Genomic DNA, 21,637 nt, shown 5'->3' with positions numbered 1-21,637 from the left:
CTGTAGCTTTCTAGCTTTTGCGTATTGGGCTGTGCGTTAATCAGTCAGTCAGTCAGGTCAAGCAGCTTTATATATACAGATGTAACCTTTATTATGTACAACATTTCAACAATTCAACAAAATGTTTTAAATTCATTTATACATGCATGTTCAAATCATATTCTGTTTAGCAAGCTCCGGATTAAATTGGCTATTGTACTTTTGAACTATTCGCGGCGTAGGTGCCGGCGTGTTCGCAGCATTACTTGGCATTGCCGAATCCTTGGGGGCAAATAATTGTTCCTGACGACGTCGCTCTGTCGCTTCACGCAGCAGCCGTTCTTTGCGCAACCTGTTTAATTTGTCGCGCTTTGGGTTCGTGGCCAGCTCTTCTTTTATTTTTTCAATCTGGTCCCTTTTATGTTTGTGTTTCTTGTGTTTTTTGTCATGTTTCTTGCCCTTTTTGTGTTTCTTGGATTTCAACATACGCACTAATACAGGCGATAATTCTGGTGTCGGTGTGTGTTTTCGTCGTTTGATCGAATTTCGAACAGGCTGTGTTTCTCCTGGGATCAGTGTCTTTATTAATGTGAGTGGATCTTGTGACAGCTTTTGTTTTAATTGGATTTCAGTTCGATCGAAGTCAGCATTTTCCTGACGTTTTGGGGCCAATTCATACCAACTACGCACCTTGAGAGCTTCATTTGTATCCTGCCCCAGATAGGTGAGGTATCCGACTTGTTTCTCATACTTCTCCTGTTCTTCCTTTTTTTCCTTTTGCAAATCGTTGTTTGTTTTCTTTACATGACTTTTGTAATCCGCAAATAGATCTACTGCAGATGTAACACCAGAACTGTGTGTTGCGGCCTCTTCTAATGTACTTTCACTGCTTTCTTGAGTCCCAGTCCCTTCTATTAAGTTTTTAGGCAAACCCGATTGACGTCTCAAATAGTTGATACGCGCCTCGCTCTCCTTTACGAGTTTGAAGTTGGTAGTTAGTGAATCTATGGTTGGTTATATATGTAGGTATTCTGATTACTTACGGCCAATTGCAATTTGTCCAGCCGTTTTTTTTCGTCTTCCTGAGCAGCTGCTTCATCACGCCGCACCCGGGCAATATTATCTTTAGTGCGCACATGCCAGCTATATAATGAATTAATTTTTAATCAATGGTTGATTTTTAATACCACATTTATGTTCTACCGTTTTTTGGGTAAGATATTCATCTTGTTGCAGTTGCCGTAAAACTAGATTGACAATGTAAACAAAAGGCGCTACGATGTGAATGGCAAAATAGTGCTGAGTAACGAATGTGTCGGGTGAAAAATTAAATCAATCTGTACTTGTTGTTACAAATAGAATTTTATTTTGTTTGCTGCAAATCAAAGTAGCTGTTGATTATCTAGCATTTTTATTTTAACACTAAACTTTGAATCTACCCCTACATGCCTACACAACTCTGAATTGCAGTTTTTGACAATTGGCAAACGCTAAGGCGAATGGCAAATCAAATACTCATCTGTCAGAAGGAAGAAAAGGGGACACATTTAGGAAAAACTGCAGCACAGCAGCAAGAGTCCCGACGAAAGTAATTTTAATTGTGAAAATTTCTTGATCAATTGTGAAACAAAAATTACCAAGGATAGGCAAAGTTCGCGTTGTCAACCAAACTAAACGCGCGCACGACGCCCGCATGTAGTTAAAGCATGGAACAGCGTATTCTAAAGCAAGACGGCTACTTGGATGTGGGCGATGACAGCAGCAACGATGGTGTATTGCCTGGCGGAGCACCAGTGTTCGAAATTCGCAACATCGTTTATCATCCGCAATTAAATGTGCTGCTTGCATTTGGTGTCAACAATCTAGTGAAAGTTCTAGATGTCAATTCCGGCGTTATACTTCAGACGTATCAATTGAGTACAAATGGTAAGCAGTACCAGCAGCACTACTGTATACACATATGTATATATGAATGTATGGAAAAAAAATTACTACACAGACGCACAAATACAAATACACGAACAAATGTCAATTTATTGCATTGTGTTTTGTAAATTTGTCTGTATTCGTTAAGTTTCAATATGCATACATACATTTGTATGCAACTGTATTGGTGCATGTTTGACAGGAAACTTTGAACAGATGCAAGGATATAATATTGTTTTATTTGCTATGTTCTTGATTGCGATAGAGAGATAGAGAGATCAAGCAATCATGGGGTTTTATTTATTTAATTTTTTATTTTTTGTTTGTTATTGTTTTACTTATTACGCAGTTTACGCATATGTTGCGCTGACATGTGTACATATTTATGTGTGTCTACATGTGTATGTATGTATGCCCTTGCTTGCTCATTCAATCCAACTAATTGCAAGCTTTGATGTAATGAGATGGCGGGCGTGAGTTGTGAATTTTTTGTGACAAAAACTGCAATTTTGTTTTACTTAACATTATATTCTTACGTTTTGCAGCGGACAGTGTAATCCATGGACGCTACATGCCATTGCAAGATAAAATCTTGTTTTGGGATGGTCACAATTTGGGCCTACGCGGCGACTACAACGGCGTTTTGTTATTGGACACCATACTGCAGGCGCCAATCGGTCAGAATGATGATTACATTAAGCTGGAGCTTATATTGTCAGAGGCGATCATCTTTCAGAATTGCATAAACGAACTGGAGAGCGAAGGCCTCGAGTGTCCGTGTGATATTAGCAATGAGCTGACACTGAAGATTAACCAGGCTCAGCTTAACGCTAAGAAGGGCATAAAGGCGCAACGCGTAAGTTTTTCATCACTAATGGCTGTTTACATTTACATTAGTCGCCATATAAGTACTTGCGCATATAATATAATATTGAATGTGTTTAGAATTCAAAATTATTTTTACTGTGGCTTACAATATACACGGGCTTAATATTTCTTAAATAGCGGTATGTCGTATAAACGTTATAATATATATTATTTTCGTATTAATGTTGCAGTGGAATACAATTTGCTTGGAGGTACCCTATTCCAGTCTAAAATTGGTAGCAAACAATGTGGTCATATTGCTGAAACGTTTGGAACGACACATTCCTGTACTGGCCATAGCATCGGCCATCAATGAGCGCCTAACGGACTTGTTAATGGGCTCCCGGTTGCCAGACTACGGCTGGAACTTTAGCAATTTTCAGCGCGTTCTTATGCACTCGGAAGCAGTGCGGCGCCAGACATTTGAGAAGTGGCCTCACATGGATTATAAATGGGCGCTGCCAGATCAAATGGCACAAGCCGGCTTTTATCATCAGCCCTCATCATCGGGTGAAGATCGTGCCATGTGTTTTACATGTAACGTGTGCCTGGTTTGCTGGGAGAAAACAGACGAACCCTGGAGCGAGCACGAGCGCCACTCACCTCTATGCCCGTTTGTTAAGGGTGAATACACTCAAAATGTGCCGCTGTCAATCAGTTATGCCACCAATCCAGCATCGACCTCGCCGGGCATGGGCTTTGATATAATATCTAACAGCGATTATGCAAATGTTCTGTGCACGAGCTGCACTCAGTCAGGCGAGCTGAGCGTGTGGAGCATTGAGCGTCACCTGAAGCTCATGCACAGTTTCCATGTTCCCACACTGCTCAAAGAAGTTTTCGAAGAGAACTTTGAGTGGGCCCGTATTACGGCCATTTGCGTGCTACCAAATGGTCGCGCCCGCACTAAAGTCAACTATGTATACTCGGAAAACTATAGTGGAAGCGGAAACAGCAGTAGTGCTGCTCACGCTGCCAGTATGCACAGCAGTGGCAAGTTTGGCGGCGTTAATACACAGCATATAACATCTACATCGACCCTGCGTGCCGGAGTTGTGGGCTCGAAGATAGTGCTAGGTGTGACTGTGCGGCAAAGTAGTGGAGAGATGGCATTACGTATGGTGGTGCTCAACATTGTGGAGTTGGATAGGCACAGCGAGAACTCGGCGATCATCAGCAATGACAGCGGCAGTGTCTCAAGCATTGGAGGTCAGCTCAAAAAGACATCTTCGCAGTTGGGTACCAGTAAGTTCTTTTCATCTACTTAAAATTTCACTATTGTGTGTAAATGTTAAAGTAGAATAATCCTATAAAAGTTAGGGTCAATCTAAACATTTTTATTGCTTTAAAAAAGATTGCAAAATTAACTTGAAATAAATGTAAATTACATTGGCTGCAATTAAAAAAAGAAAATAATTTTAAACAGGTGAACAAACTCTTTATATTAAGCTAAATTATTCAGTTTGTTGCTCGGTTAGTTTCTTCGATTATATTTAGTGTTTTATTATTTATTTATTTACCTTAAAACAATTGACTCAGTGTTTATATTAATTTGATCCGTGCACTTAACTATTTCTATTTCAATCTCCCAGCTTCCAGTGACTCAAATGTTGTAGCCAGCCAAGTGAGTCTTGAATCCTCGAAGGACGATGACAACAAATCGCTGACGCCATATGAAAAATTTGCCGACGGCTTCGACAGCAACGGCTTTGTATCCGCTTTAATGACTTATAACAAAAACAATGATGTCAATCAGAGCGGAAACAACTCCTCTGTTCTATACGACTTTGATTTGTCCACTTTATCGCAAATACTGGATAGTAATCTGGACGATTCTTCCTCCGGGCTAATGGTTTCCTCAAATACGGTGAATGTTAGCAACAGCTTGTTAGGTATGAGCAATGACATGGACAAGCTTATGGATCAGGCCGAGGTATCACATCAAAATAACAATAACAACAATGACAGCAACACTATAGGCGTAGGCCCCACAAGTAACAACAATAACAACAATAATGTCATCAACGGCAACAATAGCACTAGCGACAAGTTGACCGCCAGTGAAGAAATTGACTGCCTAGTGGAAAGCTGGACAAGCGTCAAACGCATGAATGCCATGGATGGCGCACGTAGTGCGAACGGAGTTCCATTAGATTTGCAGGAAATTGTAGAGATAGCGGAAATTATGCCCACCAGTCCCAAGTGCAATCAGCTGCTGGTGAAACTGATGCGCACCAAAGCTCCAGATTCGGAACCCACAAAGATCATAATGGCCACGGTCGCTAAAGAAGATGAAGAGCAACACAACTTACCCGCGGATATAGGTAAGTGAAATATTTTATTATTCTTATAAATATGAAGTTATATAACTGTTTGAACTATACCAGATACAAAAATAGATAATTTTTTAAATTTCGTCTCACATTGTCTAATAGACTGTTATTAAATTTTGTTTTAATGCAGATGAAAATAATTCAGAATGCAATGTAGCCGCACAGTTGCTCCTTTTTGATTACGATGACATGCAAATCTCCAATGATTATACTCTTGCCATGACCTTCAGCCGTGCAAAGTGTCCTAAGCAGCTGTGCATCCTGCCTCCATATGCGTCGTCAGCTTCATCTGATGTGAAAGAAGCGGGCTCCGTTTGTGTGGTGTGCGCCGATGGATGCATTGAAATTTATTCCCTGGCCGATTTTCAGGCAACTTCTGTCATAGAGGAAGAGGGTGAGCACTTTGAAGCCGTGGTCTATTGTCGCAACTTGGACAGACTTTGCTGCTGTTCGCGCCAGGGGGGCATGCTGTTTTATTCGCTTAACGACGGCGACAATGACTCTGGTGATGAGTTACTGGAAATGGAGGACGACTGCAGCACCACATTGACACATGGTATGGATTTGAGTGTAACCGATGGAGTCCGCAATGCTGCGGGAATTGACTCTGTTATGAGCGATCCGATGATTTGTGTGGATGTAAGCAACGAGGCAGGCGCCGGGACATCAAGTCAAAACGCACATGTGCAGACCTCACCATCGGTTGCATCTTTAATGGGCAACAACACAAATCTGTTAGCATACAAGACCACAGACCTGACGATCGATGACCTGCGCGTGTTGTACGCACTCACGCAGTTCGAAGACAAGCTAACAGTGTACTCAGCTGAAGTACCAAGCTGCTGGAACGATCTGGGCCAGGTACAAAAGCAGCGCAAGCAATCGCAAAATATGCGTCATGGAGGCGATGAGCGTGACTTCACACGGACTTGGCGACTGCACAACGATGCGTAAGTCGTTGAGCACGAATATTATGGGCTCCATGTTTTAAGCATTTTATATTTTTTATAGGACCACATGGGACGAGCACATAATTGAGCTGAACCTGGCACAGCCAGTTTCATTGGGCCATATCGATTTAAAATTTACTGTGTACCAGCAGTGCTCTAATCCAGCAGCCATTCAGGTCACCTTACTCAAGCAGAACACAAATGGCTTTGGCTACAGAATGAAAGGACCGCACGCCAGCTATAAACCCAACGTCATTGATGATAATATTGACTTCTCATATAGTGAGGCACCAAATAGTAAACAACTCATATTCGTTTCTTTATACACGTATCTGTTCATTCATAATTTACAGTTGCCAGTGAGAATCCGGTACTCAGTGAGGAATATCTGTTGGCCCACAATGCCGAAGTGCTGGCCGGCCCCATCGAGCTCTCTTCATGCATTGATCTTTGCGATCAAGGCGGTACCGCCACCTTAACCTCGCCCAAACTGTTTAAGACACGCACACGTAATTTTCTTCTGCATATTAAAACCGTATCGGATCCGTCCAAGGAGGGACAGAGCAAAACGAGAGGTTTGTAAGGGCTGAACTATTAATGAGAAATGAGAAAAGTTTGAAACCATACCCTTGCATAATAATGCAAAATTAAAAAAAATAAAACAAGTCACGTTTGGTTTTCACTTGTAACAGAGACATATCCAAAAAAAAACTGCTTGAGAAAAATAGATCAACAAAATATTTTTCAATGTTTTCTGTAAGTTTTTCTATATAAGCATTAGCCAATTTGAGCTGATGTTGTTAGGTCCGGACCAAAAGAAAATTTGCTAACTCAGCTTTAAATAAACCGCTATTACCAATGTTTAGGGCTCTTTACTTAATTGAATAATTATTTGCAAGGGTAGTTTATTCTCGGTGTACCGAAAATATATTGCTGATCGTTGCCTTTTTGGTTTTGGTCACGCTTTTTACTCCCCAACAATTGCAGTTTCTTCTGCGCGACGCAAGAGTCCGCACCAAGTTGAAGATTGTGTTAATCGTACGCGAAGCAGCAAAATAAATCCCACGGTGTCCAATGCAAATCAAGCCCATGCGAAATCGGGAAAAATGAAAATTATTTCAGTTTTGAGCGGTCCGCTTTTGAACAAATATGCCAACAATTCAGAACTTCCACATGTTCAAACAATCGTCGTACCAAAGCATTCGTTAAGGTCTCGGCCCACTGCACCTGGTCCTTTTGTTCGTCGAAACACCGGGCAACTAATAGGTAGTTCCCGCCGTTTCTACAACTTTTCCTGTTTTATTTTTTTTATTAATCTGTTTTGATCATAATATTTCCTTGTTTACTGCAGGTTGCGATTGGTTACACGAGATCTCGATAAGTGTGCGCGCCGTGAAGTCACATAGTCGCATAAGCAATGGGCGCATTCAGCGCATTGCCATGCTGGATAGTAACGGACTGTTGGAACAGCTCTTCCGCATTGCCACTGATTCTGAATCAACTCCGCTGACCAAGAATCTGGCACTTGATGTGCTCAACTGGATTTGTTTCATCCGCTTAAATCGCTTCCGTTCGCCAAAGTCGGAGCGTCTCAAGGACCAGATAAACAAACAAACAGCAGCTAATATCAACGATCTGCTGGCGCAGCAGTTTGAGTGCATTTATTTGTCCGAAAAGCACATCGAGAAGTTGATACGCAACTGTATAATCTATAGTGAACGGACCACGGCGCACAAATGTGTTAAACTGTTGATCATGCTGACAGAGTAAGAATAGAATCAATCTTATTTGTTATTTGTAATATAATATAAACTTTTGTTTTTCTTTCAGAGGCATGGCCAATCTTCCCCGAGAGCTACAGAAACATGCTTCCCTGGATATCAGCATTAAAACTGCAATAACCAATACGTTCCATGAGCTACCTAGAGCACAGTGCGCTAGTGTGGTGCGCTGGTATACGATGCTTACCTGCGCTACATCCACTGCAGAGTCGCACAACAGCATTTCAGAGTATGCTATCAATTTGCTTAAAGACATAGCTAGCGAAATTGATAAACGATGGGACCCGCATTGCGCACTGCTGAGCACGCGTTTTGGACTGTATGGCTATCCCTTTGAGCCGGAAATTTTCGACTTTGATTTCCCCAATATAAATCGACATGGATCAAGCTCGGCGGTGGCACTTACAAGTGTGATACGAAGCAGTGCAACTATATTGCCAGTGACAGGTCTCGACATCAAGCGTTTGAGCTCCATAGGTGCTAGTCTATAAATTTATGTTGGTTTCATATATTAATAAATAACTATTTGCAGATGGTGTTGACTTTCGCACCTTTCCGCATCTAATACGCGGAAAGAGTATTAGCAATCAATTGCGTGGACTGTTGGAGGTGGTGCAGCTGCATTTTAATTGTGTACAAACATCAGAGGCCACACGCATTGATAACATTGACAGCGTAGTTAATGGTGCTGCCAGTGTAGTCATTGAGGATGTGATGATGATGCCAAAGATGGTTGCGACCAAAGGCAAGGATGAAGAATTGGTAAATAACACTTCTCAGTAGAATAAATCATTGTTGCAATTTTGAAGTGGTATTAAAATATTACAGGCTTAAAATATGTTTGCAAATGTTTTTATACAAATTTTATTTTTAGCTAAACGATTTGGTTAATGATGTAGAGTGTCTGGTGGAAGAGATGAAAGACAAGGATGTAAAAACCGCATTTGGTTCTTTTGGCATGGTTAATGGCTTTAAGGATAAAGCTTGTAAGTTTTGTTGTGTTATGAAAAAGTTAATTGGGCCATTCCGAACTCTGACTCAAAAATTATTTCAGCCGTATCATCTCTCACCGATTTGGAGCATGCTTTAAAAGAGGAGGTAAAAATCGAGAAGGCAGCGATCATTGATAAGCTGAAGATATCTAAGTTTTTGCCACAGCTCACACTTTGGAACAGCTACATACAAAAGAAGTTTGGCATAAACGAGGAAAACTCCTACGATGCCTTTGGGGAGCTGGATAACTGGGAGAAGCCCGTAATGAAGTCTTGCCTCGATGTTCTACCTGAAGAGGCTTCGTTTTCGCAATCGTCAGACCAGTCTCAACCAGCATCACAAACGGGTGGCAATGACAACTCACAGAACATGACAGATGATGCCGTAGAGCGAGAGAAAATCATGGAAAATTTGAGTGCAAATCCCTGCCCGCCAATTGCTTGGCACAAACTTCTCACGCCCCCGCCCAAGTTAATGATTGTTGTGGACCGCATGCATTCGGGCGCCCGTCGCTTTGTCGTGCTTGACTTTGGCCAGCACATACTACTAACGGATGTGGTAATACCCGCCTGTGATGATCTTACATCCCTCAATATTGATATTTGGTGCTTTGACGAGGAGACGGACTGCACGCGCCTTGTGCAGGTCTCAGACATACAGACCAAAACACTGGTGCTCAGCGATATGCAGCCACCACCCATTTGTCGCTATTTGAAGTTGACAATCGTTGGACGTATCGGTATGTCATCCACCAAGTGTAAGGTTCCGCTGGGAAGTTTCTTTGGTCATCCTGTTGTACTGGAGCACGATGGTTATGGTGATCAGCTAGTGCGTTTTGTTAAACAACCAGCCCAATCGTTGCAGACGCACCTTAAGTCGCTTAATGCCCTTTACGAGGATGTACACTGCCGTTACAGCTTGGCCAGCTGCAAATTGATGGAACTTCTGTCGCCTATGCGCAACAGCGAGCTATCCAATGTAGCCCATTTACAGGCCTTTATTAACAAGCAACGTGATGAAGAGCTCAGCTGTGGTATGGACAATAACAACAAAGTTGTTTCTCTATATGAAGAATGCATGCTGTTACAATACCAAATCAACGTTATCCGAAATGTGGTTCTGCGTTTGGAACGTGCTTTATCACCCAAGGCGCTTCGTTCGCCTACAACTCCTGTACTTATTGAGGAGACGTTGCGCAACGCATCGCGGGATAAACTTCGCGTATTGAGTCTTAGTCTCGTCGAGGTGCTGTTGCACTTCTCTATTGAGTATGGTATTAAGAACATACTGCCCGTGCATCAGCGCTTCAATGTGGTTACTGCTAAAACGCTATTTAATTCTTTGGTTGTTTATGGTGATGCACAATTGCAATTGACAACATGTTCCCTACTGGTTCGCATGTGCTGCTTTCAGCCTTGGTGGGGTGACTTTTTGGCTGATACTTTCTGTAGTTTATTCTCGGCGCAAAATTGTAAGGCATTTCCACAGGATCGGTATGTTAATTTACTTGCCATCAAAGTATATTGTGCACTTATTTAATTGATTTTTACTATTCTACAGCATCTTCTTTTTGCTCACATATTTGGGGCGTCGCAGCATTGCAATGGGCGCTTGTCGTTCCATAGTCATAGATGCTGTGCTCAAGACGCTAGTCAAGTTGCTGGCGCCTATTTCGCCGCACTACAAGTTTCAGTCCGAGCAGCCCAGTACTTCAGCCAGTGCAGCCGAACGCAGCGCTGCCATGGGAAGCACGTCCGACCTTCAACTGATCACGTGGCTTTTATTGTTCCTTTCTGTATGTCTAGATGACAACAATGAGCGCAAGGATAAATGTGAGAATCTTTTACCTGGCACCAATTCGTAGAATACTAATGCTTTATATCAACACAGCGGCGGCGCGATGGGATTTTATGAGCTGTGAAAGCGACTTTACAAAGACCAGACCCAATAATACTCCGAACAGTAAGCAATTACGTTGCTTTAAGAAGCGAATAATACAGCAGAACAAATACTCTGTTCAACCCTACACAGACTGGGGCAAGAAAATCTACATGATACAGAATGAGGTAAGACAATATAAACTACTATTGTAAAAAGCATTACACTTGCTTAATTCTGAATCCCTTAGCATCCCGGTATATTTATGGAGCTGTCGACTAAATCTAAGGCTAGCGGTGCAAGCAAAGCAACGTCAACAGGTGGAAAAATAAATATGGTATCTAGTAGTATGTGTGCGCCTAGCGCCAATGCCAGTGGCAGCTCAGTTAAGGCCGCTAGCACTTCCACATCATCGCCTAAACATCTCGACGGCTTGGGAGCTAGTATTGATGGAGACAGTAACTTTGACAAAGGTCTAAAAACGCTAAGCATGACCAACATCAAAGTGGTCATTCGTGGGTTATTCGCTCTGTTGCTTGAAATGGATTTCGATTGCAATATGGATCAGTTTCTTTTAACGTGCAAAGTAATAGCGCGTCTAGTGGCTGCGTGTCGGCCCTCGGTGAGACTGTGCAAAATTGTGACAACAACACAACTCGAGCAGCTCATACGTTTGGCCGTGTGGAACGATCAGCAACAGCCCTGGGCGGTGCATGCAATTACTTGCCTGCTCCAGGTGATATTTCATTCGCTTAATTTTAGAAAATTGACTAAGAGTATTTTCTCGTTTAGGACCTGTTGGATGCAGACAAACAGTACAGGGATAACGATGCCACACCGACAAACGATGGAGCTCGTTCCATTGTGACGACAGCTGTGCAGGAGACTCGCGATCTTTTTAGTGATTATAGCTGTAAGTAACTTTCCTTATCAGATATTGTGTTATATTCTTGCAAAACGGGTATGGTGAACATTTATTTGAGAATTTTCCGGTCCGTTTGACTTTTCAAAACCATAACAGTTATTGGTATTCATAGTAATATCTTTAGAATTTGGCTCTTGGTTGAGATCTTCATATTTTTGTGTAAATTGGTTTACGTATCTGGAAAATGCAAGGGTGTATTTAAGCCTCGGCAATCGCTCGATGGTAGGCTTCCATTGCTATTGTGGATTGCATGGTAGCTTGAGCTTTTCCCTGTTCTCTACTGGTTTTTGAAAAATATATTTCTCATTTTTTTAGCATCCTTCTCTTCCTCCGTCGCACAGGCTGTGCTACATATGCCGACAGCAAGTGACTTTTATCCGGAGGGTAAAAAGAGAGACCTTAAACCGCAGAAAAAATTTCCCATTGACATGGGCTTCAGTTCTAGGAGGCCCAAGTGGGGACGATGTTCCCTGGGATTCCCCGAAAACCGATGCTCATGTCAACATATTACCTCTACTATACTGCACCTGTATTTATTTTTCTTTTAATTTGTGAAATTTGCTAATCCCTTACAGCTGCCAAATACAATTACCTACCATCTCTGATCGAATGCGAGGATACTGAGTTTGACGAGATGCTGAACGATATCGATATGATCGAGCGCACAAAACCAATTACTAAAAAAGAGAGTAATGCGCTCTGCAAGAATACGTTTAGCTTTTTTTGCAAGTCCATATCTATCGCCATGGATACACGTCTGGATGCTGGCTTGGAGCTGCACGTGGAAGCTCAGCTGCGTCGTCTGACGAATCGTACATCGCTAGATTTGTACTCCTCCCTACCGCAGGTGCTGACTAATGAGTTCGTTTCGGCTCCACCAGACGCTGCGCCCTGGCCAGAGTATCTTACGCAGTTGTGGTCTGGCCCAGATTATAGTGGACGCAACACATATATTATGTTGAAAAACGTTTTTGATTCTATATTGGCCGATCTGCATTATGAGGATACTTGGGTGCATCTGGAGCAAGTGTTGCAAATGTGGCTAACACTTAACTGCGAGCTGGCCGACAAGCCCTACACGACGGGCATCACCCAAACGGATATACCAAAAATTCCATTTGGTGCTAATGCAGTGCAAGGACTTTTACTGGCTCTGGCGTGGCACAATGACATTAAGCTGCGCACTTGGTGCTTAGGCTTCCAATGTCTATTCCTAGCTTGTAATTCGTTGCCCATTGGCGACGATGTTTCAGACTGCACGCGAATTAATGAGGTCATTGTGAACGATGAGAATTTTGAGAAGATGCTGCTGCGCTTTTTTTCCGGCTACGGCATGAGCTCCTCCATTATTACAAATCGTTGTGTAAGTTACTTTCTCCTGACAAAGGGACCCATTTTACAAAAAGGTTTTAACTATCTTTGTCAGGCTGGTCCTACCATTTGCAAGCATCTACACGAACTTCTGTTATGGCTTCATAGCAAGAACGAGACCTGCGGTGGACTCATTCCATGTAAGCGTCGGCTTAAAGACATTTTGTTGCATGTCGTGCTGCAATTGGTACAGCCTGGCGGCGCTATTAGCAACCAGCAAGGCCCAATCGATGCTCAGAATCAGCTGGTACGCGATCTGCTTTTAATGCCCAATGACAAGGGCGATCTAAACATTGCGCTTAAGATTATCGAAAGTGTTTGTAAGTAGCGTAATTGCTTACTGGCGAAAGTCACAGTTTTAGTTTATTTTATTTTATTTTTTTCAGCGTTTCTAGTCTTCAACAACATTTCCAATGGCGAAAAGCTGCAATGCCAGCGCGGCAACGAGAATAGCAATGCTGGCAATAATTTCAGCAATTTGTTTGCCAATGTCTTGGGATCCGAAAATCCCTCTAAACAAAATGCCAACATCTGCGATAATTCGTTGATTATAAACCTACTCAAACTGTCCTCGCATATGGTTCTCACGGAGATGCCCAGGCAACCTAGCGTATGTTAATTCAGCCAGAGGATACCATAGTTATTAATGGCTTTTATATACTACAGGAGGTCACCATACCTGAAGAGGAGGAGCTGTCCAATCAAAGCCAAACAGATGAAACGAAAGCTGAGCAGCTGAACACAGAAGGGCATCGCAGCAAGGTCCCATGCATAGCCGATTGGGGTTCGTACTTTCAGTTTTTTTTGTCATATTGTATTTTTAATTTGACAATTATTTCCTTTGCAGTGCTGCGCCAGTTTCCCACTATGAAGCGCTTGTTTGGGGCCCTCTCTCAGTGCTCAACGAATACGTTCACTATGATGTCCTCGAGCTGCTTCTTTTCACTCAAAACGAATATGGTACTGGATGAGCCACAGACCATTGCAGATGCCGTTTTCAGTTTGATGATCACTTTAAGTGAGAGGGCCTCTAATCCACGTCTAGTTGTAGCACCTATATGCCAATATCTAGAGGAGAGTAAGTTTTTGTTTTTGATTTGTAGGCACCGGTTGGTATTGTTGTGTTTTTGTTGCAGCCACCATACAACGCAATGCCACATTACCACGACTTCAACTATCGGAACCGTTCCTTTGGTACATATCCAAGGTGCTGGAAGTGACTGCGGCTGTGCAAATTTTCACTCAGCTAGGTGGCATACAAATCATTTGTCATAATTTGGTGCGACTTAACAAGACTATTATAAACATGCAACCGGGACTGGTAAGTCGCTACTTGGCTAAAAGTTATGCTTTAATATATGCTATATGTGCTTGGCTAAAATTTATATTTTATTATCAGTATATTGAGAAAATGAACAGAATTCTGAATTTTTCACCTAGAATATTTGTTACAGTATTGCTTTTTTTTACTTTACAACTAGATCTCAATGATTATGCAACATATGACGCGTAATACTCGCCTCAAGCTGAATAGTCCTGTTAGCAACAGTAACGCCTGTAAGAAGACAACCTCAAGCACTGGGGCGCCAACAACGACAACAGCAGCACAGCCGTCAAGGAGCGGCAGCGCCCAGTATGATGGACTTATCAACTTTGCGCCTTTTTCACACATAGTATCGGAGAATGATGCGGCGCAAAGTGCCGAAATGCTAATTTCAAATCCAAATGCCACTCATAGACGACCACGCTCGCCTGCCTGGAGCTATATGTTCTATCCAAATGAGACGCACGTTGATTTGACGATAACGCTGCCCACAGCCATTTTGCTCAAGGAGGTGCAGCTGGTGCCGCATACCTCTAGTTTGGCTTCGTGCCCCTCGGCTGTAGCTTTGGAGCTGTCTCGAGATTATGGTGTTGGTTCAATTCCCGTAGGCGCGCCCATGGCAACCACGGGCCTTACCTGTATACGTCTTAAACTAGCTAAAGCTGAAGTGGCTACCAGCATTGTACTGAGACTTTACAAGTAAGCAACATTTGTTGGTGTCACCTGCCAATTGCAGTTGTAATAATCATTTTTTTGTAGACCCAAGGATTGCGGCAATGTGGGGCTAGTGCAGATTGCTGTTTTGGGTCAGACGATCTTTGGTAATCGAATGCAAGGACTTCGCAGCCAAGGAGCTTTTGGTGAATCGTTCGTTGCCTGCTCTGCTCCGCTAAGCTCGGCCACGCTGTCGGCTATGGATGTAGATGCATTGCCGGAGGATGATGCTTTTGCCAAAACTAGTATCGGTTGGGTGCGCATTTTATCTCGATGCTTTCATGTAGCTGCTTTGCAACCTGATAGCAAGCTAGCAGATTTAATCGCTTCGTATCCGGCTGCGTATCCCGGATTTTTGGAGGCCTGTTGCTCCCTGCTGAACATTATGCCAATGATACCTAGCTTTGCGCAGCAGCATCTTGAAACTATACTAATCAAACTGGGCGCGTACAATCATGAACTTAGTTTGCAGCTTCTGCGAACTTTGCTTTGGCATACCACACCACAGGGTAAGTCGCAACTTAGTTTCGCTGTCAAGTACTATACTAATATTTGGCCAAATGTTTATGCAGTGTTTAAACTCTCCAACGATGCTGTGTGTGATCTCATTTACCAAGTGGTCACCGGGTCAACAGCGCACATGCTTGATAAGCTACGCGTGCTTTTGGACTGGATTATGCAACTTCATGACACTTACAGCAAACAGGCCCGCTGTAATAATCCGCAAAGCGGGTTTGTTAAGGTTATTGCCTCAATTTTGTGGCAAGTGCAGCGCCAACAACAGGTACCCGATCTCCCGCAGCTTATTACACCTGCATTTTTTGAGACTTGCTATCGGTGGATAGCTGAACTTGAGCATGATGAGCCATTGAAGAGCAGTTTTGATGCGCTTATATGCGCGCTGTGCTACATTAAGCCCGAGCTATTTAATCAATTGCTAGTTAAGTTAGGTGTAAAGTTGGAGCAGCAGCCTCGTGGTAAAACGGATGATAGCAAGGTGCAAAGCGGCTGCGCTTGGTTCCGTCGCGAAGGCACTGAAAATCTCACACAGTTGCTGCAATATCCGGCTTTTCTAAAGACACTCGCACTCGCTTGCCAGTCTCCAGTGGCCGTGTATCAGATGCTGGACTCGGGTTTGCCCAAGCTACTGGCGCATGCCATCTACGAGTACTGCACACACATGTTACAAACAACAGAGGTGCAATCTGTAGTGCCAACGACCGCAGCTTCTTGCAGCAATCAGGTTACTGCTGGTGGAGATTCCTCTCTTACTGACTTTGACAAAGCGGAGGCGAATGTCGGTCTGGGCACAGTGCCGCTGCTTAGCTCTGCGAATGTTCCTAAAGTGCTGGACTTCTTTTCCGAGTGCTGTGCGGAGGGTCCTATGCGTGACTGGCTGGGCACTTTGCAAGGCTCAATGTTTTGGAAGCCGCTGCTACAGCTGCTTTGCAACACACACTTGGCGCAATTCAGCAAAACGTTGCCCATGCAGCAGACGTTCATTCGTCTTGAACGGGCAACAATCAATTTCTTTACACGTGTAAGTGCGTGTCATCCAGCCAATCAGGAAGTGCTCACTTCGCTGCTAATTGGCGCCATCATCTGCAAGCCATTGCGCTCTGCGGCTGGCAGTCGTCCAACTATCTCCGGCTTCACGCGGCAATTGGTGTTGCAGTTGTTGCTAGAGAACGAGCACATTACGGTCTCTGTCCACAGCCAACAGCCGTTGCAACGCCGAGATACCTTGTCAGCCATTATGGGTGGTACTGGTGTTGCTGGTGCCAACAACAGCTTACCCATTGCGTCGGTCAATCATCATCCCGCGAAACGCAGCAGCGCCCATCAAATGATCTTCAATGTCACAACGGGCACCACCTGTCAGGAGATCATGCAGAACTGTGTTAGCGGTAAGTTATTCTAATTGAAACCTTTAAATTATGGGTAGGGTTATTGTTTTTAATTACTCATGCCCGATTGACAGCCATAACCTATTACTTTGCATCGCATACAACTTTAATTCAATGCGTACCAGAGCTATTAAGAATTATGCTTGTGGCTTTAAAAATCTCAATTATTTCTTTTCTGTACTTGATCATTTATTCTAATAACATACTTTAAAAATTTCTTTAACTGGTACAACTTAGGGTTAAAGAATGAAAACCTATTGAATACACTTATTATATAATTGTCATTAATTTCGGACTATTCTAAATTGCAGAATATGAAACACATTTGTATAAAGTTTGATTCTAGCTATGACTATTTGTTATTGTTTTTTTTTTAAATTAATTTTCACTTTTTATTTCTTAATTTCATTTTTGATACCGTAGTTTATAGTAACTTAGTGTATCAACAACCAACAGATCAGCGCACTAGTGGTGATGGCTCAGCTAGTATGCCAGCTGCTACCAAGTCAAACGACACCAAGCTCGATAAATCGTGCTTCATTAACTTTAACAATATGGACGCAGGCAGCATGGAGTTTCTAACTGTTGGAGCTGCGGTGGCGGCTAAGGACAAGCGCATCAAGGATGCCAAAAACCAGGCAGCAGTTAATAAAGACAAAGAGACCCAAACGTCAGCCATGCAACTGCTACCCATCAGTGAGTGAAATAAATAAACGCACATAAATCGCGGTCAAATATTAAAATATAATTTTTATAGATACCTTTAATATTGAGGAGTTTCTACTGCAAGCGGCACATGTTGGTATTGGTAGCCAGTTAGTTGTAGCAGAGTATCCGGATATACTGTTGTCTGGTGACGCCACCATCTCACAGGTGTTAGCTACACTGCAGGATGCTGGTCACTCGTTATCCGAACCCTGCCTTTCATTGGATTTGGTACAGCAGAGTTTGTTGGGAGATGTAGCTACCGAATCGAAGAAAATCAAGGCTGTTTGCACTGAGCCACTGCCGTCTCCTTTACAAAGATTTTCCAGCAGTGGCGGTCTATCGCTGCTAGCACACTATTTGCCTACTGTGTATCCTGAGCACATGGGCCGAAAGGCCACTTCGGTAGCGGCTGAGAAGGAGAAGAGCCTACCACTGTCCGATTGGGTTAAGCTAGAGCCGAATGATGAGATTTACGAAGATCTGGAGGATACCATATGTGAGCCGGCAGCTAAACAAATTACTGTTAGTTCCGTACCGCAACATTCATTGGCCGCGTTTGGTCTTTTCCTGCGGCTGCCTGCCTATTCCGATGTTCTGCTTAGGGACAAACAGCGTGCCCAGTGCCTCCTGCGACTCGTGCTAGGCGTCACCGGTGATGGCGATGGCAGTAAGTGCACCAGATTCTTTACATATAAATTTTTATTTGCTAAGCTATTCTGCTTGCTTAACAGATGACATCTATAGCCTTTCGTTGGCACCATCGTTACCAACACTGCCGTTTGAGGTTTTCCGCCAGCTGCTGGATAGTGTGTCGCTTTCCACGGATGACGGCGTGCTATTGCGCCGTGTTGTCATTGAAGTAGGCGCCATGCATCTTGTGCTCAACTGTCTAGGCATCTTTTCGCATCAGTCCCATAACAACAAGATTGGTGCATTGATAAGCGAGCCACCACCTAGTGGCAACAGCAATGACAACGGAAACGGCACAGCCGTTAAAAGTAGCACAGCAGAAGAAGCCATGCCAAGTACGGCGACATCGGATGATAAAAGCCATATATACTGGGCAAAGGGCACTGGCTTTGGTACCGGCTCTACGACGCAGTCGTGGAACGTAGAGCAGGCGCTTTTGCGCCAGAAGAGTGAGGAAGAGCATGTGACGGTACTGTTGTTGGTATTATCAAGTTATATCAACCCCGGGGATTGCATACCCAGCGATATGCGCGGAGAAGATATACTCGCATACCACGATGTGCGCGATGTGACTGGCGACCTACCGCCAATTTTCCAGACTTTGCTGCAGCAGTCGTGTCTCATACCAGCGCTTAGCTCTTACCTGCGCAACGATTCAGTTTTAGACATAACACGACACATTCCTCTCTATCGTGCCATTTTAAAGCTGCTGCGTGCGCTTTCCCTATCTAAGAATTTGGTTTCGTTGCTACAGCCGAATGTTAGCGGAGAATGTACCCCACCCATAGCGGAGCTTTTAAAAAACATGAAGACCTGCGTTGATACATATGCCAAGCGGCTTAAGTGAGTCAGTCATGGGTCTATAACAATTAAAAGTACTAAGCATTTATTTTTCTGTCAACAGGGTCAATAAAAAGTCCAACATTAAAGGCCAAACTCATCAGCTGACTTTCAACATTGATGATGGCGATGACGAGGGGCTTGCGCTGCTCATACCGGATATACACGAGACGTGCGTGCTTGTCCAGAAGACGACCGATGCAGATGCTCTCATTAATATGTTGCATACGCATGAGGATGGCATGGGTTCATTCGAGCGGCCGCTCAGCAAATCAGTTGAGCAGCGCTATCTGGAGTTGATGAAAAAACGCCAGTTCGATACATACGATATGATTGTGGAATCGGACAACAACAGCTTTCGATTTGTTGTCTCACATCATTTTGAGAAAATGGTGCGTTTAGCCGGCGATCGATATCATCCCTCACGTGTCAAGCGGCTGGCGCAGGAAGCAGTCACGCTGTCTACCAGCCTGCCGCTAAGTTTTAGTAGTTCTGTCTTTGTGCGCTGTGATACGGATAGATTGGACATAATGAAGGTAGTATAACATCCCATAATATTGATGGTCTTGCGTGATTTATTTTACTATTTATATATTCACACTAAATCATTTTTTTGTATTTATTAGGTGCTAATAACTGGGCCGGCGGACACGCCTTATGCCAACGGCTGCTTCGAGTTTGATGTATTCTTTCCACCAGACTATCCAAACTTGCCCATGCTCATCAATTTAGAGACCACAGGTCGTCATTCGGTACGCTTTAATCCCAATCTATACAATGATGGCAAAGTTTGTCTGTCAGTGCTTAACACCTGGCACGGTCGACCCGAGGAGAAATGGAATGCACAAACCTCCAGTTTTCTGCAGGTTCTCGTCTCCATACAGTCCCTGATATTGGTGCCTGAGCCGTACTTTAATGAACCCGGTTTTGAGCGCAGTCGTGGAACACCCAGCGGCACCAACTCGTCGCGCGAATATAACAGCAACATTTATCAGGCGTGCGTGCGTTGGGCAATGTTAGAGCAAATACGAAACCCAAGTCCCTGCTTCACAGATGTAAGTTTCAGTTTAAAAATGACTAAAGGCCCCTAAACCATGTACATTTTCAGGTAATTCACAAACACTTTTGGCTAAAGCGCGAGGAGATTTGCACACAAATCGAGGGTTGGATTGAGGAGCTAAGTAAGCCACAATATACCGAACGCGCTAGTCGCACTATATCCTTTAACTCAATGGTGTTGCGTCGACATTATCGGCATCTACGGGAAGAGCTGGCAAAGCTAAAGCCACCGCGTGGCCTGGAAGATTTAGATGCGCCTTTTAACCCGGTGGCTACGCTCCCGCCTATGGATGTGTCTTCTACAACGTCAGCCACTACAACAATAAATGCGCAGGTGGGCACCGATGACTCACTTGTGCCGGAGTTGAATCTAATGGTTGACAACGGTGATAGCGATATGTCTATGCCAGCTGATTTCTTCAAAGATATGAAGGATGAAGGGTTGCTGACGGGCGAAGAGGAGGTGGTCGAAATTCTAAGTGATACGGAGAATGAGAGCAGCGTGTGGCAGGATAAAGAAGAGGACACACCATAAATTGCTCCTTAATGCCGCTTTCGTGCACTAGACAGTTTTATTTATCGTTATAAGTTTTGTTTAATGCTCTTTTGTTTTGTTTAATTTTGTAAGAGAGACTGCAACTGCAACAGAACTTGGTGTGCTTTACATAAAGAAAAACATATTAATTAATGTTATCGATGAAGATCCCTTTGAAAAATTAGTTAAAAAATATATTATACATATTTATCAAACTACCAAACAAAAATCACCCTCACAAATGTGTATTGAAAAAAAAACTTCACTAAAACATACCCTAACACCGACTAAAAACTACTCTTCTATCGCGACTTTTATAAATGCTTCATTAAATGGATCTATCGGTATATTGAAAGTAACCATGTGTGTATAGCATAAAATATCACAACTTTAACAACACCACCAAAACTAAATTAATGTATATTAAACTATGTATGTAGTGATTTAGTTAAATATTTACAAACAAAATGTGCAGAGTTACTTTTACAATAAAAATGCTATGCATATTAAATTTTGTTTCTCCAAATGCTCAATTGTTTTTTTTTACTCTACGCATGACGGTTGAACTTATGTTACTTAAATGTCGGTAAGATATATTAACAAAATCATACGCTCTGACGCAGCGTTAAAATTCAAGTCAATCACAGCTATAGATATGTATAAACATAGGTTCTCCGACACCATAGCCACGTCAATATGTTTTTTATGTAATTTCAGAAACTACATACACTTCTCTGTTACTAAAAAACAAATACAAATGGATTTTTAAGAATATACCCTAGAAAGCTAGATAGTTAAGACAAATACAATGTATACAACATATTCTCTTAGGTTGAGGTGCTCAGTTTCAAGTGAAC

The 21,637-nt window shown here is 43.0% G+C and overlaps 2 protein-coding genes across 11 annotated transcripts; one reads left to right on the top strand and one right to left on the bottom strand.

Moving 5' to 3' along the window:
* Positions 1 to 66: 66 nt before the first annotated feature.
* LOC135426862 (leukocyte receptor cluster member 1 homolog) lies at positions 67 to 1,337 on the bottom strand. Its single transcript, XM_064680220.1, has 3 exons — positions 1,183 to 1,337; positions 1,023 to 1,122; positions 67 to 951 (listed from the first exon to the last, which is right to left on the bottom strand). The coding sequence occupies exons 1-3, from the start codon at positions 1,203 to 1,205 to the stop codon at positions 151 to 153; spliced, it is 924 nt and encodes a 307-aa protein (XP_064536290.1). The 5' UTR covers positions 1,206 to 1,337; the 3' UTR covers positions 67 to 150.
* A 71-nt stretch (positions 1,338 to 1,408) lies between these two features.
* Bruce (BIR repeat containing ubiquitin-conjugating enzyme) lies at positions 1,409 to 21,306 on the top strand. Of its 10 annotated transcripts, none has more exons than XM_064679481.1 (34): positions 1,410 to 1,567; positions 1,626 to 1,905; positions 2,451 to 2,761; positions 2,964 to 4,017; positions 4,365 to 5,096; positions 5,236 to 6,055; positions 6,117 to 6,352; positions 6,409 to 6,630; positions 7,043 to 7,321; positions 7,407 to 7,821; positions 7,886 to 8,313; positions 8,369 to 8,598; positions 8,711 to 8,822; positions 8,891 to 10,322; positions 10,390 to 10,661; positions 10,720 to 10,895; positions 10,958 to 11,443; positions 11,500 to 11,620; positions 11,948 to 12,016; positions 12,208 to 12,995; positions 13,059 to 13,323; positions 13,390 to 13,613; positions 13,670 to 13,787; positions 13,851 to 14,081; positions 14,140 to 14,324; positions 14,485 to 15,026; positions 15,087 to 15,550; positions 15,614 to 16,948; positions 17,372 to 17,644; positions 17,706 to 18,323; positions 18,388 to 19,189; positions 19,251 to 19,722; positions 19,813 to 20,241; positions 20,295 to 21,306. In XM_064679481.1, the coding sequence occupies exons 2-34, from the start codon at positions 1,686 to 1,688 to the stop codon at positions 20,778 to 20,780; spliced, it is 14,847 nt and encodes a 4,948-aa protein (XP_064535551.1). In that variant the 5' UTR covers positions 1,410 to 1,567; positions 1,626 to 1,685; the 3' UTR covers positions 20,781 to 21,306. The 10 variants fall into 10 exon arrangements, with proteins under 10 accessions (XP_064535705.1, XP_064535551.1, XP_064535791.1 ...); XM_064679721.1 differs by having other exon boundaries at positions 1,410 to 1,905; positions 8,891 to 8,934; positions 8,995 to 10,322; XM_064679416.1 differs by having other exon boundaries at positions 1,411 to 1,567; positions 1,621 to 1,905.
* Positions 21,307 to 21,637: the final 331 nt, after the last annotated feature.

The sequence above is a fragment of the Drosophila montana genome, unplaced genomic scaffold (genome assembly GCF_035044405.1).
Source record: "Drosophila montana isolate Dmon_TW-CO22-7 unplaced genomic scaffold, ASM3504440v1 contig_1083_1, whole genome shotgun sequence".
Lineage (NCBI taxonomy): Eukaryota > Metazoa > Arthropoda > Insecta > Diptera > Drosophilidae > Drosophila > Drosophila montana.
This window is presented reverse-complemented; position numbering and strand designations above follow the sequence as displayed.